We start from the raw sequence: 27,671 nt of genomic DNA on the forward strand, positions 1-27,671 counted from the left end.
AAAGAAAGAAAGAAAGAAAGAAAGAAAGAAAGAAACCTGTTCTGTGCATTCCAAGCACCAACAAGCGTGCAAACACAGCGCACATGTGTGCACGAGTCTGTGCGGCTTCTGCGCTGTGGTCCAGAGGTCAAGACTTGGAGATGGAAGGACAGGGAAAGAGAGACCCTGGCAGTCCCCTCGCTTGGCGACAGCAGGCCCAGGTCCATCTCAGCTTAGCCCCTTGTTACTCTCTGCATGGAGATCAGGCAGAGACACAGCCTGCCCCTCCTGGAAATGGTAGCCCTTGGATTCTTCTAACTGAAAAGCAACCAACATGAGCTGGGTAGGGTACAGCAGGCCTGTAAGCCCAACATCAGGGGCTGAGGCACAAGGACTGTTGTGAGTTCGAGGCCAGCCTGAATTGCATAGCAAGATTCTGTCTCAAAAGTAGGGCCAGGGAGATGGCTCAGTGGAATAAGCGCTTCCCCAACAAGCACCAGGGCCTGAGTTCAATCCCCAGTTCCACAAAAAAAGTAAATAAATACAATAAACTAAAACAAAATAAAATTGAGCCTAGCCTGGGCAATTAGGTGAAATCCCATCTCAAAATAAAAAATCAGGACCAGGGAGATAGCTCAGTAGAATAAGTGCTTGCCTGGAAAGCACAAGGTCCTGAGTTCAATCCCTGGTACCAATAAATAAATAAATAAATAAAATAAAAAAGGCCATGGGGCTGGGGAAAATAGCTTGGCGGTCTAAGCACCTGCCTGGCAAGTGCAAGGACTCAGGTTCAATCCCTGGTACTGCATGCTGTGCCAGCCGTAGAACCTTGGGGACACCATGCAGGCCCTGAAAGCAGGTGGTGATACATGCCTGTAATCCCAGGACTGGGGAAGCTGAGACAGGAGCATCATTATAAAGCTAACCAAGGGTTGGTGAGATGGCTCAGTGGTCTAAAGCACCTACTTGGAACAAGTTTAGCACAGCAGCGGGACCGCAGTTCAATCCCCCAGCACCACATGCCAGCCAGCCCCGCCCCCTGCTGGGCTGAGCTGGCCACACACACACACATACAAATAAATAAATTTTTAAAAAAATAATAAAGCTAACCAAGAGTTTGAGGTGGGTCTGGGCTATATAATGATGTCAAAACCAGCCTAAATCATATAGGGAGACCCTGTCTCAAGAAAAGCAACAACCCAAACAACAACAAACAAAGGGGCCCAGATGTAGCTCAGCATGAAGACCCTGGGCTCAATCCCAATGAAGTCCCACAGTTTTACCAATGTCCCTTCCTCCCTCCTGACACAGTGTGGCACAGTGACTAGATACACCTGCCGCCAGCCCAGCTGAGTTTTCTCTGAGCCTCGCAACTTCCCGGGGCTGCCCTGGCCTCAGGGTCTCACCTGATGCTGGGGTGGTAGTGGAGGGATTCTTCTCACATCCCCAGCCCCCGCCTGGGTGCATATGAAGAAAGTCCATAGGCCCTGAACAACGCCCCCCAAAGATGCCCATGCCCGGAGCCTGTGAAAAGGCCCCTCAGAGGAGTGAGGCTGCTAAGCTTTATTTATTTTTTTTAATTTTATTTTAATTTTATTTTTTATTTATTTATTTATTTGTGTGTGCGCGCGTGTGTGTGGCCAGCTCAGCCCACCAGGGGGTGGGGCTGGCTGGCATGTGGTGCTGGGGGATCGAACCGTGGTCCCTGTGCTTTGCCAAGCTTGTTCTAAGTAGGTGCCTTAGACCACTGAGCCATCTCACCAGCCCCAAGGCTGCTAAGCTTTGCTTTTACTTTCTTTTTGAGACAGGGTCTCACTATGTAGCTTAGGCTGGACTTAAACTCACCATGTAGCCCAGGATGGCCTTGAAGTCACAGGGATCCTCCTGCCTCAGCCTCCTTTGTGCTGGGCTCACAGGTGTGGGCCACCACAGCTGGCTGCTAATCTGACGACCTTGAGATGGATTATATTGGGTCATGTGGTGGGCTTAGTATATTCCCAAGGATCCTTTAATAGCAAAGAAGCTTTAAAGCAGAGAGACCTGGCTGACTAGGAAGACTGGGAGGGCCCAGAGCTAAGGGAGATACATTATTAGGTGATACATTAATGTTGGTTTTATTTATTTGTTTATTTTAATGTATTTTAGTACAGGGTCTTACTATGTAGAGTGGACTCAGAGTGATCCTCTTTGTTTCCAGCCTCCCAAGCGCTGGGATTATGCGTGCTCCACCACACCCAATCTCAATCTCCATCTCACTGCGCCCCAGGGGTGGGGTCAACACAGCACACCAGGGATTGAACCCCTGTCCCTGCGCCTGCCTAAGCAGGTGCTTTAGTCTGCTGAGCTATCTGGCTAGCCCTGGTTTTGGTTTTTTGAGACAAGTTCTTGCTATGTAGTTCATGCTAGACTTGAACTCACTATGTAGCCCAGGCTGGCCTCAAACTTGAGATGCCCTGCCTGCCTCAGCCTCCCAAAGGCTGGGATTACAGGGATGCATCACCACGTCTGATATTTGTGTTGTTTTAAACCAACAGGTTTGGGTAGTTTGGCACAGTAAAGACCATATACTGAGTAATTTCTTTTTTTTTTTTTTTTTTTTTTTTTTGAGATGGGGTCTCACTAATTCGTAAAATTGCTTAGGCAAGACTTGAACTTGTGGCCCTCCTGTCTCAGCCTCTTGGAGTGCTGGGAGTATGGGCATGTACCACTGCATCTAGCTTCAAGTTTTAAAAAGAAACAAATCCTGACACAAGCCACCACACGTGAACCTTGAAAATATTCTCCTAAGTGAAATAACCCAGTCACAAAAGGACAAATACCACACTAAATGTGGTGATCACACCTATAATCCCAGCACTTCAGGAGGCTGAGGCAGGAGAATGGCAAATTGGAGCCCAGCAACCTAGTAAGACCCAAGTAAGACCCCATCTCAAAATAAAAAAATAAAAAGGGGCCAGTCAAATAGCTCAGCAGATTAAAGCACCTACAAGCAGATGCAGGGGCTGGGGGTTTGATCCCCTGCCGGCTGTGCCCCAGGGGCTCACTGAAAAGGCAATTGAGACTGGGCGTGGTGGTACGCACCTGTAATCCCTGCACTTGGGAGGCCGTAAAGTGCAGGTGGATCACTATGAGTCCCATCTAGTAGTGAGACCCTGAACACCCTGTAGACCCTTCCCTGAAATACAAAAATAAATAAATAAGTAGATAGATCTGGGCCCATATTTCAGTGGATAAACCCTGAGTCCAACCCTCAGTACCACACACAACAACAACAGTACCAAATCTTATATGGTTCCACTTCTATGGGCTTCATAGAGTTGCTAAACTTAGAAAACAGTCCATTGCCAGGGGCTGGGGGAGGCAGGGATAGGAGTTAGATGGGTGAAAAGTCCATTCTGCAAGATGAAAAGACTGAGTTGCACAATGCCACCTTGTTTTGTTTTTGCACCACTGGGGATTGAAGCCAAGGCCTTGCTCTAAGACATGTGTCCATTAATTTTATTTTATTTTTTTATTTATTTTTGGTGGTACCAGGGATTGAAGTCAGGACCCTGCGCTTGCCAGGCAAGCACTTATCTACTGAGCTCTCTCCCCGGCCCCTATTAATTTTATTCTAGAGAGGGCCTCACTGCATTGTCCAGGCTAGCCTTGAACTTCTGACCCTCCTGCCTCAGTCTTCCAAGTAGTAGCTTGGATTAAAGTGTGTACCATCAAATCTGGCATGAAATATTTTTAATGGATCCATACTCCCTTTCTTCCTTCATTCTTTTCCTTTTCTTTTTAAGCAAGGTCTCTCCTGTCTCAGCCTCCCTAATATTGGGATTGATTATAGGCATCTACCACCATGCCTGGCTCTCAGTCACACTTTTTTTTTTTGTTTTTGTTTTTGTTTTTTGTTTTTACAGGCACATGCCACCATGCCCAGTTTCTCACACACTTTATTTTATTTTTTATTTTTTGGTGGCTCAGGCTGCCTGAAGGGCAGGGCTAGCTGGGGATTGAACCGCAGTACCCTGCGCCTGGCTGCCTTTGCATGAGCAAGCACTTAAACAACTGAGCTAAGGGCAGGCCCCCCTCTCACACACTTTAAATGATGAAGATGGTACACCTTAAGAACTCTACCACAATTTAAAAAAATAAAAACAAAAGAGACTCTGGCTACAGTGGCTACCATCACACACAAAGGCGATCGCGCCCCTGGAAGACTCTGCCTGGGGAGGTAGTGCAGTCTCACCAGGAAGGGCCACACAGGTCCACTCGCCACTTGACAGAGCTAAATAAGGGGATTTTCCCCACTTAACACAGGACACAGTTACGCCCTGCATTCCAAGAGAAGGGAGCATGGTCACTGTGGTGCTAAAGGGCCCTGGCCTGAGGCACCCCCTTCCCTCAGCCCTGTGGTTTGCTTGTGTGTGTGTTCTCAGTGAGAAGCTGCAGGGCCAGCCCGCTGAGCTTTCTGGTGGCAGATGTGCCCGGGTTGGAAATCCAGCTCCGCCACCAGCTGGCTATGCAGCTGTGGACGGATTGGGTCGCTTCAGCTCTGATTCAGGCATTACCCAATATCCCTCAGGGGTACAAAACTGCCCCAGGTGAGAAAGGCTGGAGCGCCACAAGACAGAGGCTCTGCAGAGGTGCTAACCCAGACTGCCCTCTCTTGGTCCACATCCTGAGCCCCTGTGACACCTGCCGGCCGCCAGCTCTCACTGCCTCACTCGCTCTTCCGGATGGGCACCTTGACCCTTCAGTGTCTCTGCGCCCACACCCACCTTCACCAGACCTTTCTGCATCTCTGACCCTGACCTCGACCCTCGGTCCACAGCCAGGGACCCTTCCAAAAAGCTACCGCCCACTGGGCTGGCAAGCAGGTGCTGCTTCCTAGCACAAATCCCCCGTGGCCCCACCCTGCTGCTCTGCTTCCTGCCCCTGATGCCCCCACCTTTCCAGTGCCCCCTTCTGGGCACTGTGCAGTGGCTCAGGACCCACTGCTCCCCCAGAAGCACCATACACAGCCAGCTCCTGCCTCACCCCTGCCCCAGCCCTGCAGGGTGCCTCATTGGTCCCCAAGGAAAGACACCTCAAAGGTGGACAACTGTTCAAGTCCATGGCAGCTGGTCCCAGGATGGATGCTGCCTACCACCCTGGCATGCCAGGACTGGCCTCTCCCTCCTGCTCCCTGACATCCTCTCCTCGCTCACCAGTCCCCCTCTGGGTCGTGCAGACCTCCTTTCCCATCCACCTGCTGGCTGCTTCTACTTGGGCTCCTTTTCAGATGTCCCTACATCCTTTCCACCTTCTCTCATCAGGTCCCCGGTTGCATCCTTGTCCTCTTCTTTCTGATCTGCCCTCTGCTGCTGCTGCCTGGGCCAAAATGCCTGGCCCTCTCACCTGGATGCCAGCAGCCCCCGCCCTGGCTTCTGCTGTTGCGCTTTGCAGCCTCTTCTCCACACAGTGGCCAGAACTGAGCGTGGCTCAGATTGTCTCACATCTGTTCAGACTCCCCTGGGGTTCACTGAGAGTGGAAGTCAAAGTGCCTAGAAGTGCCCACAAACTCTACTTTAGGTGTCTTCTGTACTTACCACACCAGCTGGCCTTTTTACACTCATCTAAACCATTATCCTAGGGCTGGCCAAATAGCTCAGTCAATTAAAGTACCAGCAAACAGGCACAGCGACTGGGGATTCGATACCGGGACCTGCCTTGCTGGCCCCGCCCCTGGGGCATGTTTAGATGGCAACTGAGACTGGGTGTGGTGGCGTGCACCTGTAATTTGAAGAAGGTGAAGGACGCCATTCTTATTCTTAAGAAGAATATTCCAAGCAGCAGGAACAGTTTGTACAGAGGCCTGTGGCAAGACAGTGCAGTGTGGCTGAGTGTAGGAGGGTCATGGTTTATTTGTATTTTTTATTTTAGGGAAAGGTCTACAGAGTGTTCAGGGTCTCACTACATAGATCGGACTCATAGTGATCCTCCCAAGTACTGGGATTACAGGCGTGCGCCACCACGCCCAGTCTCCACTGCCGTCTCAGCACACCGCGGGGGCGGACCAGCACGGCAGGCCGGGAATCGAACCTTCCCCTGCGCTCTGCCCAAGCAGGCGCTTTAGTCCGCTGAGCTATCTGAGGGCTGACACATATTAAGTGGTGCATTCGGAGTCCCGAGCCCAGCAGGGGTAGGCCCCTTGTCAAGAGCTCAGGAGACCACTGTGGCAATGGAAGGGCTGTCCGGAGAGTCTGCCAGCCCTGAGGGGTGGACACTGAACTTTTCTGGACCCCCGTCTATAACCCGGTGGTGCTGTGTGGCCAGTGCTTGGTAATGCTGGTAGCACACAAGTTAGTAAGAACAGACCCTGGCCTTGACAATGTGCTTTATACACTTTTCCACGCAGAATTTTGCATCTCTCTCACACTAGTCCTAGATGCTGCTAAAGTTTTCTTTTGACAGCTGGAAAAACTTGAGGTCGTTCCCATGCCTGGAGGCTCCGGAGGGTCGGTCTGGGCTTGGAGACTACATTTCCCAGGAGCAGCTGTCGGTGGGGGCAGGGCTCTCGGGTTTTAAATGGGCCTCGCGTTACAGAGGACGCAGAGGGGTGGCCAGGAGAGCCGCCGGCTGGGGGCTGCGGGTGGGTCCGTCTGGAACCAACCGCTGACAACCTGTGGTGTCTAGGCTGACTTTGCTTATTTTGACCCCGCCCCGCGGCCTCGGTGCCCAACTCCCAGGGAAACCCCTCCTCCCAGACCCCCAAACAAACGGAGGAGGCGGGGATTGTGCAGCCCCTGGTGGGAAGGGGCGACCGTGCACTGCAAGTCCCGCTCCCCAGGCGTCCCACTGGCTCCAGTTCCGGGAGAGAATTCCAGGTCGCTGAGATGGGCGGGAAGAGAAGTGAGCCCGACAGTTTGGAAAGGCTGGGGGTCGCTGGGAGCTGAGCCTTATGCCCCCCACATCTCCCACCCCCACCGTAAATGGGGGTGTGCAGGCAATGATCATATTACCTGCCCCCAGGCGGGAGGGGCACAGGATCAGAAGCCCGCGAGGACCAGTTTGCAAACTGTATTGCGCTAGGCAAATTTTAAAAAAAAGTCTACATTGTGCCTTTGGATTCCTACAGTCCTCGTCCTCAGCCACGTGGTGGTGACACGTCTTTGGGGAGCGCAGGGTGGAAAACATCTCGGATGTAGGGTGGCTATGGGGATGTGTGTTACCCCCACCCAGATCTTAGTGGGAACCGGGAGAATTGTTTATGAAAATAGAACCAAAACAACCCTACCCATTATTGTGGTATTGTTTTTTTCAAGGGGCAGGGGGAGCTAATTGACAACATCAAGTAAGAACCTTGACCTTTTCAACTAACCTGGCCCTTCAGGGCTTCGCGTTCCCAAAGCCTGTCTCACCCAGACAAGCCTAGGGTACGCATCTGATATTGGATCTTGGCCTCTCCTCCCCCTTCCCCAATCATTTGGGTTAACCCATCTCTTGGTGTTGGGGGTAGGGGGAGACCCCACTAATTTGCCCAGGTCGCAGACTCCTAAGTGCTGTAATAGCCCTTCCTCCCCTCCCCCTCCCCTGCAGGACTCTGCGAACAGCTCCCGGGCCTTACCAGAGACGCCTTCTTCATTTTGACCAGCAACCCTCACTCCCAGGATGGTGTTTAATTAAAGAGCCTCACTGGGTAGGGAATGAAAGCGGGCTTGTTGAGGGAGGGTGCCAAGACGCATCCCCCAGAATCTTAGCCCAGTAGAACTGGCGCTGCGTTTGGGGGATCCGTTCCTCTGTTTTCTTGACCCCGAAAGTACCCCCGAGGGCCAGGGCTCCCCTCAGACCCTGTCTCTACCTGTCTGGCAGCACCGGGGAAGACGAATATATTTTAACAAAGGCATTGCATCTTCCCAGCAAAATGGCGGTGGTCCCAGCCACGGCTTCCCTGCCCAACTGCACCCTTCCCGAGGATTACTCAGGACCCAAGAAACGTGGCCCCCCCATGTCTAAAGCACCCAGGGCCTCTCCTCATCACAGGAGCCCCCCAGGAGCGTCTCTGGTTAGACTTAGGGGCAGCCCCTCCCATTGTAGTTCAGCCCCCCAATTCACAACGCCTTCAGAGGACCTGGGAGGGGGATTGGACCCCCACACTGGGCCCCGGGATGGGGGACTGCGAGCTCTCCTCACACCCCTCAAAATTCCCAGGCTGAGGGGCAAGCAAATGCACTCCCGGTTAGGATACAGGGGAGATGAAGGGTCTCTGAGGACAGTAGGACCCCAGGAAGACCCCCTCCAGATCGCTCAGGAGACTCAGGCAGCACTGGAGGGTTCAGCCTCAGAAGGGAACCTCGAAGCAGTGGTCTGGGGGCGCACTGGGGGAATAGATGACCCGGGAGGGGGAAGGGGCAAAGTTTGTAAGTACCCTTCCAACTCCTCCTGGGAAAGTTTCCTTGTGCCCCCACGGCCAGAGAAGGGGTTGGGGTGCTGGGGGGCCAGTGGTGGGGTGACTCCTGAGAGGTGACCGGACCCCGGGGGAGCGACCCCTCCCCCCTGTCCCGGCTCGGCCCGGCTGGGAGTCGCCCGGCTCGGGGCCGCGTGTGTTAGTTGGGGCCGCTTTCCAGCCGCTCCGCCGGGTTAGGGGGCTGCGCAGCGGGCCGGGAGCCGGACCCCTGATAGCCCCAAGAGAGAGCTTTGCTACGGGTCGTCTCGCGCCGCCGGGGTCCCCAGCCCCGCAGAGCCAGTGCCCCGCAAAGGGGAAATGTGCCGGCGCCCCAGCGGTCCTCGGCGCCGTTTGGGGCGTGTGGCGGGCGCGGGGGGCGGCGACCGGGCCCGCGGGTTACCCGGCGGGGGAGCCCAGGGAGCCGAGCAGCGGCCTTGGGCGGCTGCTAGAAGCGGGAAGGCCCAGGCCGGGGGAAAAGGTCGGATTTGTTCGGCGGAAGAAACACAGATGGCGGCGGTGCGGCGCCATTCCGGGCCGGGAGCAGGCAGCCAGCAGCCCTGTCCTCACCGCGGTCCGCCCGCCGCCGCTAAATACCCGGATGCGCCGCCCGAGCGCCAGACGCGGAGCTGGGAAAGGGGAGGTGGAGGAGGCGGAGGCAGAGCGGGAGCGAGGCGGTCGGACCGAGCGGCAGGCCGGCGGGGCTGGGCCACGCAGAGCCGGCCCAGCGAGCCCTCCCGCGACCCGCGCTGGTGGAAGCAGCAGCGGCTCCTCGCCCGCATCCCGGACGGCCCGAGTCCGGACGGGGCTGCTAGCTAGAGGGCCGAGAGCAGATCCCTCCGAGGGCTGGCCCTTGGGAAGGCGCCTTCAGCGGCGGGACCAGACAGGCCACCATGACCGAGAACTCCACGTCCGCCCCTGCGGCCAAGCCCAAGCGGGCCAAGGCCTCTAAGAAGTCCACAGACCACCCCAAGTATTCGGACATGATCGTGGCTGCCATCCAGGCCGAGAAGAACCGCGCTGGCTCCTCGCGCCAGTCCATCCAGAAGTACATCAAGAGCCACTACAAGGTGGGGGAGAACGCCGACTCCCAGATCAAGTTGTCCATCAAGCGCCTGGTGACCACCGGGGTCCTCAAGCAAACCAAAGGGGTGGGCGCCTCCGGCTCCTTCCGGCTGGCCAAGAGCGACGAGCCCAAGAGGGCAGTGGCCTTCAAGAAGACCAAGAAGGAGGTCAAGAAGGTGGCCACGCCAAAGAAGGCAGCCAAGCCCAAGAAGGCTGCCTCCAAAGCCCCAAGCAAGAAACCTAAAGCCACCCCAGTCAAGAAGGCCAAGAAGAAGGCGGCTGCCACACCCAAGAAAACAAAAAAACCCAAGGTTGTCAAGGCCAAGCCAGTCAAGGCATCTAAGCCCAAGAAGGCCAAACCGGTGAAGCCCAAAGCCAAGTCCAGTGCCAAGAGGGCCGGCAAGAAGAAGTGACGAGGAAGCCTTTTCTTACGGACACTCCACTCTCTCACTCTGTAAATACTTTTTTCCTTTCTTCCTTGATTCTTTGCAACCCTTTGCCCCGTTTGTTCTGACTTTATAAGAGACAGACTTTGGATTCCTCGGAGATTGTGGAATAATTGCTTTTTCCTTCCAGTTGTGCAAGGACCGCAACAACAAATCTCATCTCTGTAACGATGAGGATGTACCTATATTTTGTTTTGTCGATTCGCTGTTAATCTTAATGGGGTTCGGGTTTGGGTGGGGTGTGTGTCGTGTTGGGGGGGTTGCTATGAGGGTAGATGGGGACGGAGAGAACAGGCTCAGCAGTTTGTCCTCCTAAAGAAGGGAGCCCAGGAGTTTATTGTAAAGGTCTGTAGGAGTGTCTTTAAGGTGTTTTGTTTTGTTTTTTAAGTTGGGCACCCCTGTGAGAATTTCGCAATCTTTATCGGGGTGAGAGGGGAGAGCCGCAGGGGGTCCGAGGCCAGGTCCTTCTCTCCTCGGGCTGCGTGCCCTTCTGGCCTCCCTATTTATTGTCTTGGGGAAGAGGAGGGGGACAAGTCGCAGCTGCTTGAAAAAACTAGCTTTTCACTGTCAGCTAGACATCAGCCATGGGGGAGGGGGCTCCGTGGCGTCGGCGAAGTCTCTTAATGGGAGCGGAAACTTTGGGGGAAGGATGGGAAGTCAGCCAAGTGCCTCAGTGTGCCCTGTTGAAACTTGGGTTTTTCCATACAATTTGATGGATTGTTATCGCCTTGGGACGACTTTTTATTTCTCTGTGTTTTGTTACTTCTCTAAAGACGTGGCTTTGCTTGGTCTGGTGGGGCTCCAGTCCCACCACCAGCTGCTTAAAAACCTCCCGACCTCTTTTTACTTCTGAGTCTGTTTTTTTTTTAAAGTAGATGTAGAGGGGAGGGGGAGGGGCAGGGAGTGGACGGTAAGACATACTGCAGTTGATTTGGAATTTGCTACGTAGTTATAGAGCTAGATCTGTGTGCATGTGTATTTGTATATAAGCATACCTAGGGCTACTACTTAGGTTTTACATCGGGAGCTGGGAGAAAAAACCTGTACAGTTGTCTGTCTTATTTTTAATATGAAAAATCGCGCACTTGCGCCACCCCACCCCCGCCTTTTTTAAACAAGTGTTACTTGTGCCGGGAGAAATTTGCTGTCGTTGTAATTTTAAAACTTTAAAATAAAATCTGGAAAAGGAAAAATTGTATTTTTCCCCCTCACTTTTAAGACTGGAGGATACTGCGGAGCGGTTGGGTGAGCAGTGGGAACATCTGGGATATAGTTTACCCCCGAGAATGGGGTGTCCGACAACCGGACAGAAACCTTCGGACGGAAAGACGCCTCTGCTCGCTTCTAGGCTCCTGCCTTTAAGGTTCAGAGGGCAGGGGTATGGGAACGGAGTGGGCTGGGACCTGACGCGACTAGTTCTGCCTCTAGCTTTCCCTACTCGGACCTCTCGGTCTTAGCAAATCAATCGACTGTCTTCCTCCACCGATCCAGCCAGGCCCCGCCCCCTTGGGGGGCCCTCTCAGCCTCCGATTGGCTGCCTGGGCCCGGCCCCCGCCCACGTGACTGGTTGTCCTAGGCGCAAGGCCTGACTCGCCCGCGCGCTTCGCTGAGGTGCGAGATGTGGGCTGGAGGCGTCTGGCGTGTGGCGCTCGCCCCGGCCCCCCTCGGCCGCCGCGCGCAGTCGGCACTGGCCCAGCTGCGCGGTATCCTCGAGGGGGAGCTAGAAGGGATTCGCGGGGCTGGCACCTGGAAGAGTGAGCGGATCATTACGAGCCCTCAGGGGCCGTGCATCCACGTGGATGGCGTCTCAGGCGGTAACTCCTCCTCCTGCGGGGGGGGGGGCTGGCTGGTGTTCGCGGGGGCTCCCGGGCTTTCGCCGGAATGGGGGTCTAGGGGCGAGGGCCGGGATCGTACTCCGGGCTGACTCAAACTTGGTTAAACCCGTTTCCACGAAGGCAAGACCCAAAACATAATTTCATCGGGAGCACGTTTTTGGGCCCAGAGGGGAAGGGTAGACGCAAAAAGAGACATCCAACTGCCTAGCCATTGCCATTTTGACCGGGAACTAGGAAGGCAGCAGCAAAAAACCCGCATTTCTTGAATTTTTTTGTTTGGTTTGGGTTTTCTGTTTTTTTTTTTTTTTTTCAAATGGGAAGGAGAACAAGAGATAAAGAGAGGGAAGAAAGAAAAAACTGAAAAACATAGAGTTTTTTTTGCCGGCTCAGCTCCTCCTTAGGGTGGGGCTGGCCCGGCATGTGGTGCCAGGGAATCCGACAGTGATCCCCTGTACCTGCCTGACATTGCCTAAGCAGGTGCTTTAGACCCCTGAGCGATCTCGCTGGCCCCTCTGTTTTTTGATACAGGGTCTAGCCATATGTATCCCAGACTGGCCACAAAATCACAAACATGGGTTCCTGGCTGACACGCTTAATTTATTGAGCAGCTGCGTCTTGAAAGGCTACTAATTGGTGCACGTGGACTCCTGCTAACTCTAAAAGTAGGAGTGACTAATCCCGTTAACAGTGGAAGAAGCTGAAACCTGAAGATGTGAAGTGTTTTGCTCAGAGTTCTCCCGCCAGACATGGCCAAAGAATACTGGGGCTGGAAGGTCAGCTAACTGGCCAGAGGCCAACTTGGGTCCAGAGTCTAAGATTTGAGGACTTTTGCGAAAGCGACAGACACATTGATTGGACATAGCAAATGTCCCTCCTTTCATTCTAGCCAGTGCCCATGCTGTCCTATTTGACCAGGCTTTAGGTGGCTGTTATCAACAGGTGCCTAAATAGACATGGATTCCTTGGAGCTGATGTATTTGTTACTAAAATACAGATCCCAGGAAATCCCGGCCTTCCCTGAGGGAGGCAGGCAGCAGATCCCTGCCCCTGACTACTTGTGGTTATCCTCACCTGTCCTGTCAGAGACTGAACACCTGGCTCTGATCCAGTGTTTGTGGGCAGAGCCATCAGAGAAACCAAACAGCTGTCACACCTAAGTAGAGGCCCAGGGGAAGACAGTGTTGCTTATGTAATAGTAAGCTGGGCACTCAGGAGACCCAAGATCCCGTGGGGACTTTGCCTTTCCCCTCCTTGGGCCTCAGTTTCCTGCTCAGAGCAGCTGTGTTCGCTGTGAGCTTTCTGACTCCGGACTGAGGTCTCAGAGGCACCACTCTGGGCCAGGATTCTGTCCAGATCGCAGAGTAAACCTTGGAGGACTGCAGAGGATGCCCAGTGCAGCCCTGTTTTCTTACTCAAGGAAACCAGTGTTAGGAGGGTTCGATGGTGGCCTTCAGGGACAGGAGAAGCCTTCGAGGAAGGGATAGGTTCCTTCTTGGGTAGAGTGTGATTCAAAGCCAGAGTGTAAACTTCTCGAAGCCAAGTGTGGTGGCACAGGCCAGTGATTCCAGTACTTGGGAGGCCAACCCAGGCTACGAGTGTGGTGATTGACAGCTGATGGCCAACTTGCAGAACTCAACAGGCATGGTGTAGGGTGTGGGAGGCCCAGCTGAAGATTGTTGCCTGCAGCATAAGAGGCACAACAGGAAAGGAAGTTTAAGAGCTATTGGGAAGTTACAGCGAGCTGTTGATTCTCATGGAGGGACTTGTCATGCTGGCTTTCCTGATGAACTCAGCTGTTCTCATTGTCAAAGGAGCTCAGGACCTTGCTGTTGCTGAGCGTAGCTACAGTTCACTTTGGGGGAGCTCTGGTCCTTACTTTGAGCATCGCCTCCTGGCTTCAGAGGGGAAAATGGTGCCTAGCTGAGTCTCCTGGAGAAGTTTGTCTTACTGGCTTTCCAGATAGGAGCTCAGCTGTTATTGTAGGAGCTCAGGACTTAGGACCTCACTGTTGTTGAGGATGCCTGTTGTCTTTTTCAGGTAGCTTTGGGTCTCGTTAAGTGTTGCTTCCTGACTCAGTGCAGATCCTTCATCCCGCTGGCACAGACTTTCTAGTTTCCACCACTGACCTTTGGGCCTTCCCAGCACAGAGCCATGAAACAGGCTTGCATGAGACATTGTGGTGGACTGTTTGCTTCCTGTTGGACTTGCGGGTATTGTTATGGGCTCTGGGTCTTCAACTGGGCTCATGCAAGAAGCCTTCAGCTGGATTCTCTGGTCTTTAGTGTGTGGACAAATTTCCTGCACTCTTGTATGACTGTTATATAATAATCTTTGGGGGGGGTGGTATTTTTCATTACCAAATCTCAAAAACTCAAACTTGTGGGGCTGGGGAGAGAGCTCAGTAGAATAAGCGCTTCCCTGGCAAGCGCAAGGGTCTGAGTTCAATCCCCGGTTCTGCCAAAAAAAAAACCCACAACTCAAACTTGTAACAAATAATTTAAACAGAAGTGGTTTTTTTTTTTTTTTTTTTTGAAGTGGGCATTTTTTCATCTGGAATACAAAATACACCCATTCACATACTTATGTGTATGTAAATATATATGTTTCCTTAGAAAGCTTCAAGGGCTGCACTACCAGCACTGAGCCTCTTCCTCCACGGCAATGCCTGACACTGACAAGGAATGTCTAAAATACTTGAGATGTTTTCAGAAACCTGGACTCCTTCATGAGTTCAATCCCTAGCACCCCCCCCCGCCGCGCCAAAAAAAGAAGAAGAAGAAAAGAAAGAAAACTGGACTCTTCTTGGCTCTTTTGCTGCCAAACTTCTACCAATGGTCATTTAAAAAAAAAATTTACATCTACATTGGTAATACATGTTTAAAACATGCTAACAAAATGGCCGACTTGAACTCAGAAAAATAAAAACAGCCCACAATAAAATCTTAAACCGTTAGAATGTGGAGTTAGCTTTTGTATTCTTTTTCAGCCACATAATGGTGCATCACTGTTAAATCAGAAGCAGCATGTCATCTAAGATATTTACAAATTATGTCATGTTTCCCAGCTGCTATCTTTAATTTTTTTCTTCATGGTACCGGAGATCGAACTTGGGGTCTTGTGCTTGCCAGGCAGGTGCTTATGCTGCTGAGCTATTTCCCAGGCGATCTTTAAGTGCAAGTAGTACTAATCTGAGTCCTACTTTGAAAGCATCTGGGCAATCCTGAAGGTTTGCAGCCAGCATCTCCTTAATCAATTGTTTCGTCCGCCCATTCATAGACTTACTCTTCACAGGAATGAGAAGTTCCACTCTGGGATTTTTCCAGGAGTGCCTCCCCAACAGGCATGAATTCAGTTCCTTGTTTTATATAACTCTCCAAGAGTTCCTTCTTTGTCTCTGTGTCTGGGAATGTGATCCTTCCCAGCATGGCCGGGACGCTGATCCCCAAAACGCGGATGTCTGCTTGCGCTGCAGAGTCCTTGCCACACCTCAGGAGCCGCTCAGAAATCGGTTCCACGGGCCGCGGGGTGGGAAAGGAAGCCCTTGTTTACACTGACAGATTCTTCTGGGTTTGCCCAGAGGCTGGACAAACTTCACTTAAACCAAAATCAGCTGTGTGCAATGTGGGTTCCAAGTCACTTGTGTCCAACCTGCTTTGAGAAATCAGTATGTTATCAGGCTTCAGATCTCGGTGGATGATCTAGTTTTTATGCAAGAAACCCAGGGCACTGCGGAGTGGAAGCAGGAAGCTGGTGTTAGCCTTACGGTTGGGCTTTCTGGACAGCCGATACTCATTCATATCTCCTCTGTCACAACAGTCCATCACGAGCCACATCTAATAGGCGCTTCTGGGGGTAAGGCGGTTTCTCCTTTTAATGAAGTCTCTGCCAGCTGTTACATGAAAGGGAGAATTGGAGCCATGGGACCCTCCCATCTTTCTGCAGGATGCATTCCTGCAAATGAGTCACATTTGGATGCTGGCTCTTGGTACTGCTTAGTGCCCAGAACTCACCAAGGGCTAGTTCAGCATTTTCAGGTGTGCGGCATCAATTTTTCTTCGCTGCAACCTGTGCAGAATTTTTCTAATGACAGTTTCATACACAACACTGTAACTGCCACGGCCTACCTCCTGTATTAGATCATGCTCCAACTGGCTACTCACCAACGTCAAGGTCGAGGTTTCTCAGGGCGGCAGCTGATGCTTCTCCCTCGCACGGGCTCTGCAGGCCGCCTCTGGTGCAGCTTGGGCCTCCCCACTGCAGCCTCCAGTCAGAGGCTGGCTCGTACCTGTGGAGCATGCAGACACCTAAAATAATCTTATAATTATCCTGCATGTGTATGGTGGCACACACCTGTCATCTCAGCAGCACTCAGGAAGCTGAGGCAGGAGGATCGTTGTAAGTTCAAGACCAGCCTGGGCTACAAAGTAAACTCAAGTCCAGCCTAATCTGCATAGTAAGACCTTGTCTCAAAAAGGTGAAGAAGAAAAAAAAAGTGTCCTGTATTGTATTGTTTCTCCTGCAAAACTTCAAACCACAGTGACCGTCTCAAAAAAATAAATACATGAGCGAATCTTCTCATCCTTCAGGTCACAGCACTGGAGAGACTCCTTCCCTCACCTGCCTCTCTTGTGGCTAACGGATTCAGAGCCTCCTCGTGGACCCCACCACGGCCTGGGTCCCAGGCTGCAGCATCAGGGGCTGTTGTGGGGCTGCCTAGGCTTAGGTCCTCTCTGGACCGCTTCTGGGCCTGGCACTGTGCCCTTCCAGGCCTGCCCTTGCCCTGTCTGAGCTGCTGTGTTCATCTCTTTCCACCTCAGGAATCCTTAACTTCTGTGCCAACAACTACCTGGGCCTGAGCAGCCACCCTGAGGTGATCCAGGCAGGCCTGAAGGCTCTGCAGGAGTTCGGAGCTGGCCTCAGCTCTGTCCGCTTCATCTGTGGGACCCAGGTAAAACCGGGATTTGGCACACACTGACCCCAGCCAGCTCTGCAAATCCAGGGCTCAGGCTGGAGGCCCACTGCTAGCCCAGAGCCACCAGGTAGAGAACCTGGGTACCTGTGTTGTGAGAAGCCTTGGACAAGAAACTTCACCTTTCTTTCTTCCTTCATGTCATTTGTTTATGTATTTATGATTTATTCATTTATTTTGTTCTGTGGTATTAGAGATTGAATCCAGGGCTTTTACACTGAGCTACATCTCCAGCTATTTTTTAATTTTTTGAGATAAGGTCTCATTAAAATCACCACATTGCCCAGGCTGGGCTCAAACTTTCAGTCCTCCTGCCTCAGCCTCCAGAGTGGTGGGATAACAGATGTGTGTCACCACACCAAGCCGAGAAACTTTGTATTTCTGAGCATCCGTTGTAAGCATCCATCCCCCCACCTACAAAAGAGTGCTCTCTCCTGTCCTGCAGAGGAAGAGAATAGAAGATGTAGTTTTGACATTGCGAGTCCTGGAGCTACTCTGTCTGGGCTTGGTTTCCAGGGCAGCTGTTTATTGGCTCTGCCACAGTAGGCAAGTGGCTTGTCCTCTCTATGACTTGAACCTTTAGTTGGTAAGATGGGTACAACAGTAGATGATAGGATGGTTACAGATTAAACAGATGTGCTGGGGGTGGTGGCACATGCCTGTAGTCCCAGCACTCAGGAGGCTGAGGCAGGAGGATCTTTGTGAGTTTGAGTTGAGACCAGCCTGGCTACAAAGTGAGCTCAAGGTCAGCCTGAAATGCATAGTGAGACCCTGCTTCAAAAAGATAGATAGATAGATAGATAGATAGATAGATAGATAGATAGATAGATAGATAGATGTAGCAAACTGGTCAGTGGTGCCGGCCTGTAATCTAGCACTCTGGGAGACTGAAGCAGAAGGATCACAAGTTCAAGCCCGGGGGGGTAGGGGGGGCAATCTAGCAATTGAAAGTGCTGGTTCTGGCTGTAGTGGTGCCACTGAAATCCCAGCACTCTGGAGGCAAAGGCAGGAGGATAACTGAGAGGCCGGGAGATGGCTCAGTAGAATAAGCGCTTCCCTGATGAGTGCAAGGCCGGAGTTCAATCCCTGGTTCCGCCAAAAAGAAGATAATAGAGTTACAGGCCACCCTGGGGTACATAGTGAGACCCTGTCTCAAAAAAAAGGGTGTGGGGGCTAGGGATGTAGATGAGTACAAAGGCCTTAAATTATTTTTTTAAAATTCATTCCTAATAGTACAAAAGGAAAAAAAGGAGTACATGTAAAATTGCTTAGAACAGTACCTAGTACACAGAAGCACTTAATAAATGGTGCTATTATTTATTTTGTCAATGTTACAAAACAAATTTTTTTTTTTTTAATTTTTTTTTAAACATTTATTTAGTGTGTGGGTGGCCAGCTCAGCCCACCAGGGGGCGCGGCTGGCTGGCATGTGGTGCTGGGGGATCCAACCGTGGTCCCTGTGCTTTAGACAAGCTTGTTCCAAGTAGGTGCTTTAGACCACTGAGCCATCTCTCCAGCCCGCCATTTACTTTTGAGAAGGTTACAAGTATTAACTCACGAATCCTTCTGCTTTGCCCACGTTGTTGACATGAGAGCTTCAAGGCCCAGAAAGGTTATGGACTTGTCCAAAAGCACACAGTGCATTGTAGGATTTGAACCCAGGTAGCCTGGCTCAAAAGCCCCTGCTCCTAACTGCCCGTAGAGTATTACCTGTCCTGAAAGGTGAGGCTGAAATGAACGTCAGAGGCAGAACGCCTGTCTCCCGACCAGGTACATCCCAGAGAAACCTTGGGTGGACTAAGCAGCTTTTGAACCTAAGCAGTAAGCCCAGGTACTTAGCTGGGCATAGTGGCACACCCAGGAGGCTGAAGAATTGGGACTGCCACAAGTTCAAGCGCTGCCTGGGCTACAAAGTGAGTTCAAGGCGAACCTGAACAGTATAGCAAGGCCTGAGTTCAATCCCCGGTTCTGCCTATCTCAAAAAACAAAGAGGCCCAAGTGAGTGCAGACTTTGTATAACCTCTTCTGTGCCGTAAAGCAGCCCAAAACACCATCTGGTATTAAGAAAACATACTGTGCTTGCCATCAGCCCCCATAACTCCACCACCGGACAGAGGTCCTTACAAACCCAGGATCCACCTGGGAAGGGAGACGCAAGTCCCCAGCCCTCAGTGGAGCCATGTGCCACCTTCCTGCTGACTCTCTGGTGACCTGTGTGGCTCAAAAGCAAGAGTGAGACTGAGGCTGTGGCCTTTGGGCCTCTGCCCTCTAGGACTTGTTCCATGCAGTCACAGCTCCTGTCGCACACTTTCCCTAGAGCATCCACAAGAGCCTCGAAGCCAAGATCGCCCACTTCCACCAGCGGGAGGACGCCATCCTCTACCCCAGCTGTTTTGATGCCAATGCTGGCCTCTTTGAGGTGTGTGGAGCTGCGGGTGGGAATTGGTGGAGCCATGGACGGCTTGGGGATGGGCAGTCAGCAGAGCCTGCAGGCTGTCAGTGCCAGGCCAGGTGGCTCTAGTGCCCTCCCTCCTGGAGGCCAGGTGGGCCAGGTTAGTGTTCCCAGGAGGAAGAAGGGGCTTGCAAAGGACCCCCTCTCCAGGGGGGAATGGGTCCTGGTTCTGCCCAAGCTTTCTCACCCACCCTCACCGGAGCAGGGCCTTGGTGACCCAGCTGGAGTGGAGGACACCTTGCCTCCCTGCCCTTGGAGCGCCCTGGCTGCCAGTGAAATCATGACTCAGGGACTCATGGGGAAGGCGAACCATGTGACTGGGTGACCGCTCCACCAAGTTGCTCCCTCCAGGCCCTGCTGAGCCCCGAGGATGCTGTGCTGTCAGACGAGCTGAACCATGCCTCCATCATCGATGGCATCCGGCTGTGCAAGGCCCACAAGTATCGTTACCGCCACCTGGACATGGCCGACCTAGAAGCCAAGCTGCAGGAGGCCCAGGTGGGGTGACATGTGGGGTCTGGTGGCCAAGCTCTGGGTTCCTCTCAGCCTTCCCTGGTGAAACAAGTAAACCCCAAATCCTCTGACCCTAAGGCTTGCTTTCTTGCAGCTGCTGCCAAAAGGCAGCAAACACCTTTGGGGGCACAGGCCCTGGGCAGGCAGGGGGTGTGGTATGTGGCTAGGGTCTGACATAGGCAGGGAGGCCTGAGACCCTTCTGCTGCCTAGGGCAGTGTGCGGCTCCCACCTTCCATGGGAGGGGCCCAGAGGGACAGAAGGTGCTGTAGCCCAGAGGTGGCTGTGCCTCAGTGCCCACCTCTCGGAGCCCCAGGCAGCATGGGGTGTGCCATGTGGCCTAGTTCATGACCACACCACCTGCCACCTGCCCCTATTTACTGCAGAAGCATCGACTGCGCCTGGTGGCCACTGATGGGGCCTTTTCCATGGATGGCGACCTTGCACCCCTACAGGACATCTGCCGCCTCGCCTCTCAATATGGTGCTCTGGTCTTTGTGGACGAATGCCACGCCACCGGCTTTCTGGGGCCCACAGGACGGTGGGAGCATGGCATACGTGAGAGCTGGGTGGAGCTCCCAAGGGTTGGGGAAACCAGGAGGCCAGTGGCATTGGTGGCTGCTTCCCTTGCAGGGGCACAGATGAGCTTCTGGGCGTGATGGACCAAGTCACCATCATCAATTCCACTCTGGGAAAGGCACTGGGTGGAGCATCAGGTGCCTAGGGGTGTGGCTTGGCGCCCCTTATGCATGGGCAGGGCAGATGTGGGGGCCTCAGAGAAGAGGGCACCATGGACTGCACTCTTAGGAGCACTCTGGGCTTGGCACTGACCACCCCTTCCCTTGCTCACAGGGGGCTACACAACAGGGCCCGCGCCACTGGTGTCCCTGCTGCGGCAGCGCGCCCGGCCCTACCTCTTCTCTAACAGCCTTCCCCCGGCTGTTGTGGGCTGCGCCTCCAAGGCCCTGGACCTGCTTATGGGGAGCAGCACCCTCGTCCAGTCCATGGCAGCCAAGACCCAGCGGTGCAGTTCCCAGGGGGACCAGGCAGGCTTGGAGGTGGGGGGCAGATAGCTCCCCGGCTGCAGGGTTGGTCTGCTGCTGCCTCTTCCCTCTGCTTCCTGAGTCCTCCTCCACCTCTCCAGTCTGCACCCCCCCACCCGCCTGGTGTCTCTCCACCCTTCCTGTGTCCTCTGGTAGACCTGGACCTAAGTCCTGGGCCGTGTACCCTTGAGGAGCAGGTATGGGTGCTCTGTGGCCCCCCAGCTACCTTTGACACCCAGCTGTGCCCCTAGGTTCCGCACTAAGATGGAAGCTGCTGGCTTCACCATCTCAGGAGCCAATCATCCTATCTGCCCTGTGATGCTGGGAGATGCCCGGCTCGCCTCCCTCATGGCGGACGATATGCTAAAGCGAGGTGAGAGGCAGCACGCGCTTAGCATGCCCTAGGCCCTGGCTTTGCATCACATACAAAAAAAATTAAAAATAAGCTTGGCATGGTATATGCCTGTAATCCCACTGGTGGGAGGGCTGAGGCAGGAGAATGGCCAGGAATTTGAGGCCAGCCTGTGCTCCACAGTGAGTTCAAGGCCAGTCTGAACTACAGTGACACCCTACCTCTCAATAATAAATGAAAGGGGCCCGGGAGATGGCTCAGTGGAATAAGCGCTTCCCTGGCAAGCGCAAGGGTCTGAGTTCAATCCCTGGTTCCGCTAAATAAATAAATAAAATAATAATAATAACAATAATAATAAATGAATGAGGGGCCGGGGGAGATAGCTCAGTAGAATAAGTGCTTCCCTGACAAGTACAAGGGCCTGAGTTCAATCCCTAGTTCCGCCAAAAAATAAAAAAATAATAATAATAAATGAATGAAAGGAAGCTGGAATTAAAGGACTGGTGGGGGTCCTAAGAGCAAAGGTCATACATACTCCTTACCCCGTGCTGTCCTCCATGGGCCTCAAGAAGGTAGCCCCTGTGTGCCATGCCCCCCAATTGTCTGGCTGCAGTGAGCCCTTCTTTTCTGCCTTCCCAGGCATCTTTGTCATCGGATTCAGCTACCCAGTAGTCCCCAAGGGCAAGGCCCGAATCCGGGTACAGATCTCAGCAGTACACAGCGAAGAAGACATTGACCGCTGCGTGGAGGCCTTTGTCGAGGTGGGGCGGCTGCATGGAGTGCTGCCCTGAGCTCTGGTGGGAACAGCAGAGCAGAGAAGCCCCAGTTGCCCCCTAGGGGAAAGGGGGCCTCTGACCAAGCCAAGAGGGTCTGACCCCTCACCAAAAGGGCTGAGCTTTCAAGATGGCTGTGCTTGTGGCCATTAATGAAAAAACAGCGTGGACACCGGCTGGGAAACTTTGGTTTGCTTTATTCTCCCTCAGCAGGCCCTCATTGTGTGCGTGCGTGTGGTGTGTGTGTGCGTGTGTGTGTTTACACCGAGATGTAGGCCCTTCTATCTCGCCCATTCTAAGTTCTGTGGTTTGACGATGGGCCGGCAGGGGGCGCAACGACCTCAGCTGCTGCCGCCGTCTGCCCCGCCTCCTCCATTGGGGCGGGTGTGGGACCAAGGTGTTTGTGCAGCTCGCAGGCAAGACTGAAGGGCTGACTTGCTGTTGCCAAGGCTCCATCAATCCTTGTCTCTAGCAAGAGGTGGCTGCTCCAGTATAGAAAGCGCCAGCCTTCTTCCCACAGGCGCTGCCCGTGGTCCTAGTGCTTCAGGGGGAGGGTCTGCATTGCTCAACCTTGAGTGTGCGTGGGTGGGGGAGGCCTTGGTGTGGTGTGGCCTTGGAAAGCTTATGGTTTGCTTGCAGTAGGACAGGATGACAAGGTCCTTCGTGAAGGACAGGAATCTGGGCCCACATCTCGGGCACCCACTCCTCTGCCAGCATTTGGGATAGAGTTGCTTTAAGATGAGTTCTGGGAAAAAAAAAAGATGGGTTCTGGGAATCTGGGCATTGGGTCCAGAGGAGCTCAAGGCTGGGATCCAGGACCTCCCGGTGCCAGAAGGGACACAGCCAGGTGCGTGTGCCACAGCTGTGCCATATCATTGCCAGGCTCCTGGCTGAAGGCCATGTATACACGGGAGCCGGGACTCTGCCAGTGGTTCATCTCCTATAGGTGGTCTGTGGTGACCAGCGAGTCATGTTCGGTGGCTAAGAACAGCATGGGGTGACTTGCGTTGGTTGGTGTGGCAGACCCAGCAAGGCCAGGACAAGGGGGCTAGCCTTTTACACAAGTGGCTGCCTGCGCTGTGCCCTGCCCCCACCCAAGCAGCACAGAGAACCTGAGCCCCTAGCAGCTGTTGGCTCCAGGTCAGCTCTGGGCTCAGCGACCTGGCAGGGGTCCACCAGACAGGAGGCTCCACTGCCATCCAGGAGCTGCCGAAACCATCAAGCAGGCACAGCAGCCTTTCCGGGCACCCGTGCCTGAGCTTCATGCATGCTCCTGGTGCCTGCGGCCTACAACAAGGTGCACAGGGAAAGAGCTCCTGCTTTGCCTTAGCTGCGATCTGCATCCGGTGAAGCCAAGAACTCTGGGAGCTGCTCCCAGTCAGGCTGTCTTGGTCCTCTGTGATGGGCACCAGCTTCAAGCCTGGGCCATCAGGGACAGCAGCAGGAGCAAGGAAAGAGCAGGTACACACTAGAGTCCACTACCTGTCCAGAGGGAGCATGCTCGGAGTCACTTCTCCCTTGTCCTCCTCTAGTATGGTTCAGTTTGGCTGTTCACTGCCTCTTGGAACTCTGCCCTGGAGCAGTTTGAGCCCAACCCCAGGGAGGGGCCTCCCACTTGGGGAGGGGTGTACAGAGCCTATCCTGAATCTCCAGTTTTTCAGGGGCTAATGCAGATGATCCTGGAGTTTAGGGGTACACACGCAGGTGTCCAGGCTTCTCAAGATATATTAGTACCCTTGATTCACCACACTACTACAGTCTTGTGTCGTATAATTACAAATTCCCTTGTTCAGGGATCATAAGATGCCACAGTTCTAATGGCTCAGAATTAAGCTTGGAGACTTGAGGTCTGATTCCTACTGCCTTCTATTCAGTGAGTCTCTGCTTCCAAAAACTAGAGGGTTCTCTGCATCTTTGGTGAGTGACTCGGGGCTGCTCAGTCAGCCTTGGTGCACAACTTCAGGAGGAAGGGCAGGTCCTGAAGGGTTTTTCCCCAACTTGGGCATCTCAGCACTCTGCCCATGCCCCTGCAGTGACCTCTCCCCTCTCACACCTCCTGCGGATGGCCCTCCAACCCCTTGTAGAAAAACCCTGGCCCTTCCTAGCTCACCAGACTGCCTCATGTCCTTACCACCTGTCTGGGCTACTACAGCCTCCTGGTGGCTAAGTCCCATGGACCATGTTCCCAAGTGCAGCCAGCCCTCTAACTTCTGGAAGCCTTTGTCCTAATGGCCACTGCTCTGAGGTTGTCACACAGCCACTCACCAAGATCTGGTAACCTTTTTAGTATTTGCCTGGACAAGAGATTCTTTTTTTTTTTTTTTTTTTTTTTTTTTTTTTTTTTTTTCAGAACCGGAGATTGAACTCAGGTCCTCGTGCTTGCCAGAGAAGTGCTTATTCCACTGAGCCATCTCCCCAGCCCCTGGGTGGGGGGAAGGGGAGGCTGGATTTAAAGACTGAATTCTGGGCTTGGGATACTGTTCAGTGGAATGGCACTTGCCTGACAAGTGCAAGGTCCTAGGTTCAATTCCCAGCACCAAAGAATTCCAAGACAGAAGAACATTAAACAGATTAGAAGGCCCCTCCTACACTCAGGATTCTGGGTGACTGCACATATTATATACCTAAGAAGCCAACTTTGCTTGCAGAATAAAATCTTTTTAAAAATCTAGGGGGCCCAGGAGATGGTTCAGTAGAATAAGCGCTTCCCTGGCAAGCAAGGGCCTGAGTTCAATCCCCAGTTCACAAAAAAAAGGAAAAAAGAAAAACTAGGAATGCCTTCTAAATTCAGATCAGAGCCCTACTTGGAGCAGGGAGGGGAGGGGGAGAGGTGGAGTTGTGGGCAGGGCCACAGGAAGGTGGGAGTGCTGGGGATGGGCTGGGCACCGGTTGTGCAGGGGTTAACCATGAAGCCAATCTCAGAGAGCGAGATCAATGGGTTACTCCCTGCGCTCCAAGGAGAGCGCAGCAACGACGCAGAGAAGAGCCCAGCAGAAGAGCATGCCACCCAGGGGAAATCACGGGCTGAGGAGGAGGTGGCCCGAGGCCACTCCAGGAGTGCCCAAGTCCAACCCAGCAGGCAAGTGGGTTGGGAGGGGGCTTAGAGGAGAAGAAGGAGAGGTAGGAGGAAGACTGGACCTGCAGGGTACCACCAAGGGGCAGTCGCTGGGCCAGGAGGCACCCCAGCCTGGCCATTCCACCCAGGACCAATCTGCAGCTCAGTGCCCAGGACTGAGGTGGGTGATGCCCAGCCTGGGCTTTGGGGACCTGCTGGGTGCTGGGTGGGGACAGACACTGCCTGCTTTCCTTCCTCCCTGCCCCCACTCCTGACCCTGTTAGTCCCGTTCCCAGGTGAGTCAGGGGATCCACAGGTGGGGGGTGATGTAGCGCTGAGGAGGGTGAGAACACACACGCACACGCAGGCCACCAGAGGCACCTCCTGTTAGCATGCAGTCAGAATACCCCGGTGGCAGCAGCCTCCGATCTGTCACCAAAGTGTGCTACCAGCCACCCATGTCCCCTCCCTGGGCCTCAATTTTCAATGTGTAAAAGCCGGCAGTGACCTATCTGGTGTTCCTAGTTTGGCCATCATGGGAATACCATTAGACTGGACTCCCCAGTGATGGCAAGGTCACCTGTGTCTTACTGAGGCTACAGCTCATAGCTAGGATTCATGTCCAAGGGTCTCCCAAGCATCTCCACCAGCTCCTGTATTTTTGCAGCCCCTCCCCCATCTTCCAGGTCTTCATCTTGCTGGTCCCCAGCTGCCTCTTGAGTTGATATCTATTCATGACCCAGACTAAGTTTCCCAGAAAACTGAGGAACTGTACCCAACCACTCCAAAACACTAATGTGTTGGGGTGGCTTGATCACTCTGTAGGTTTGAGCAGTGACTCTTGGGTTTGCTCTCCATTCCCTTCAACTTCCTAGCTCCCAAAGAGCTTCCTGCCCAGGATACCTGGCCACATCAGGCTGGGACCCTGGGCCCCAGGCCAAGTGACTAGAGGTGGGGCTCCTGCCTGAGGACTTTTCCTTCCCCAGGTGCTGTCTGATGGGGAGATGGCTGATGCCCAGAACATTTCACTGGATAACCCAGGGAATGTGGGGGCCGTGGCTGTCCCTGTGGTCTTTGCCCTCATCTTCCTGCTGGGCACAGTGGGCAATGGGCTGGTACTGGCTGTGCTGCTTCAGCCTGGCCCAAGTGCTTGGCAGGAGCCGGGCAGCACCACGGATCTATTCATCCTCAACCTGGCAGTGGCCGACCTCTGCTTTATCCTGTGCTGCGTGCCCTTCCAGGCTGCCATCTACACGCTGGACGCCTGGCTCTTCGGGGCCCTCGTCTGCAAAGCTGTGCACCTACTCATCTACCTCACCATGTACGCCAGCAGCTTCACGCTGGCTGCCGTCTCAGTGGACAGGTGCGCTGAGAGGGAGGGTTGGGGAGGGAAGACCCGGACACATAGCTTACAAAGGAAGGTGGGACGCAGGGAAGGAACACTCTCTGGGCCCTGCAGGACATGCACGTGGGGACCATCCTGCCCTCCCCCACCCCCACCATCAGATTACAGAGGCCACCTCTGTGTTCCATGTCACCACACAGCCTGGCACATAGTAGGTGCTCTGTAAGTATCAAGAGAACACCAAAAGAAACACAATGCATTCAAGAGATACTTTATAACTGCCCGCATCTGACCTAGGCTGTGGCCAGACTTGGCTCCCTGGCTTGGAACATGGTGCCCGATCCAGGCTCACTCCCTGGTCTGAGTCACTTCCCTCGGTGCCTCGCTTGGCTCCCACGGGAAAGACTGTGGTGAACAATATCTAACAGCCATTCAGCCCTTGCTAGGTGCCAGATACTGCCCCGTGCTCTCTGCTTGCCTCTGCCCTGAAGCCTCACAACCACCAGCTACTGTTCAGGAGACCCAAGTCCCATCACGGACCAGGTCCCCTGCGCTAGGCCTGGATGCGAGGCCAGAGCAGAGTGGTCCGTCCGTCGCGCTCGCGCTCACCGCCCGCCTGTCACCCGCAGGTACCTGGCTGTGCGCCACCCGTTGCGCTCGCGGGCCCTGCGCACCCCGCGCAACGCGCGCGCCGCCGTGGGGCTGGTGTGGCTGCTGGCGGCGCTCTTCTCCGCGCCCTACCTCAGCTACTACGGCACGGTGCGCTACGGCGCGCTCGAGCTCTGCGTGCCCGCCTGGGAGGACGCGCGCCGCCGAGCCCTCGACGTGGCCACCTTCGCGGCGGGCTACCTGCTGCCCGTGGCCGTGGTGAGCCTGGCCTACGGGCGCACGCTGCGCTTCCTGTGGGCCGCCGTGGGCCCCGCGGGCGCGGCAGCGGCAGAGGCGAGGCGAAGGGCCACCGGCCGCGCGGGGCGCGCCATGCTGGCGGTGGCCGCGCTCTACGCCCTCTGCTGGGGCCCGCACCACGCGCTCATCCTCTGCTTCTGGTACGGCCGCTTCGCCTTCAGCCCGGCCACCTACGCCTGCCGCCTGGCCTCGCACTGCCTCGCCTACGCCAACTCCTGCCTCAACCCCATCGTCTATGCGCTGGCCTCGCGCCACTTCCGCGCGCGCTTCCGCCGCCTGTGGCCCTGCGCTCGCCGCCGCCGCCACCGCTCGTGCTGCCCGCCCGGGGCCCGCCGCGCGCTCCGCCGGGTCCGCCCCGCTTCCTCGGGCGCTTCTGGCCGCCCTGGGGACGCTGGGCCCCGGTTGGCGTTGTCGGCCGGGGGCGCCTGGGGCGCAGAGCCCAGGGGCGAGCCAGCACCCCGCAGAGGCGCGTCGAGAGCCCTGCCTGCCCTAGAACACGAGTAAACCTTGCCTGTCTGCACTCTTGCTGT

At 54.3% G+C, this 27,671-nt stretch overlaps 3 protein-coding genes and 1 pseudogene across 3 annotated transcripts; 3 read left to right on the forward strand and 1 right to left on the reverse strand.

The window, feature by feature from the left end:
• The first annotated feature begins 8,996 nt into the window (after nt 1-8,996).
• LOC101585606 (histone H1.0) lies at nt 8,997-10,398 on the forward strand. Its single transcript, XM_004634598.2, has one exon. The coding sequence runs from the start codon at nt 9,283-9,285 to the stop codon at nt 9,865-9,867; it is 585 nt and encodes a 194-aa protein (XP_004634655.1). The 5' UTR covers nt 8,997-9,282; the 3' UTR covers nt 9,868-10,398.
• Nucleotides 10,399-11,483: 1,085 nt separating this feature from the next.
• Gcat (glycine C-acetyltransferase) lies at nt 11,484-22,010 on the forward strand. The gene is made up of 9 exons (XM_004634600.2): nt 11,484-11,714; nt 16,553-16,683; nt 19,022-19,123; nt 19,508-19,654; nt 20,054-20,208; nt 20,301-20,383; nt 20,520-20,691; nt 20,962-21,083; nt 21,702-22,010. The coding sequence occupies exons 1-9, from the start codon at nt 11,519-11,521 to the stop codon at nt 21,851-21,853; spliced, it is 1,260 nt and encodes a 419-aa protein (XP_004634657.1). The 5' UTR covers nt 11,484-11,518; the 3' UTR covers nt 21,854-22,010.
• LOC111817609 lies at nt 14,352-16,092 on the reverse strand (annotated as a pseudogene).
• A 3,834-nt stretch (nt 22,011-25,844) lies between the features above and the next one.
• On the forward strand, nt 25,845-27,671 carry Galr3 (galanin receptor 3). The gene is made up of 2 exons (XM_004634599.1): nt 25,845-26,253; nt 26,865-27,671. Exons 1-2 carry the CDS (start codon nt 25,895-25,897, stop codon nt 27,643-27,645), a joined length of 1,140 nt encoding a protein of 379 aa, XP_004634656.1. The 5' UTR covers nt 25,845-25,894; the 3' UTR covers nt 27,646-27,671.

The sequence above is a fragment of the Octodon degus genome, unplaced genomic scaffold (genome assembly GCF_000260255.1).
Source record: "Octodon degus isolate 3935 unplaced genomic scaffold, OctDeg1.0 scaffold00064, whole genome shotgun sequence".
Classification (NCBI taxonomy): Eukaryota; Metazoa; Chordata; class Mammalia; order Rodentia; family Octodontidae; genus Octodon; species Octodon degus.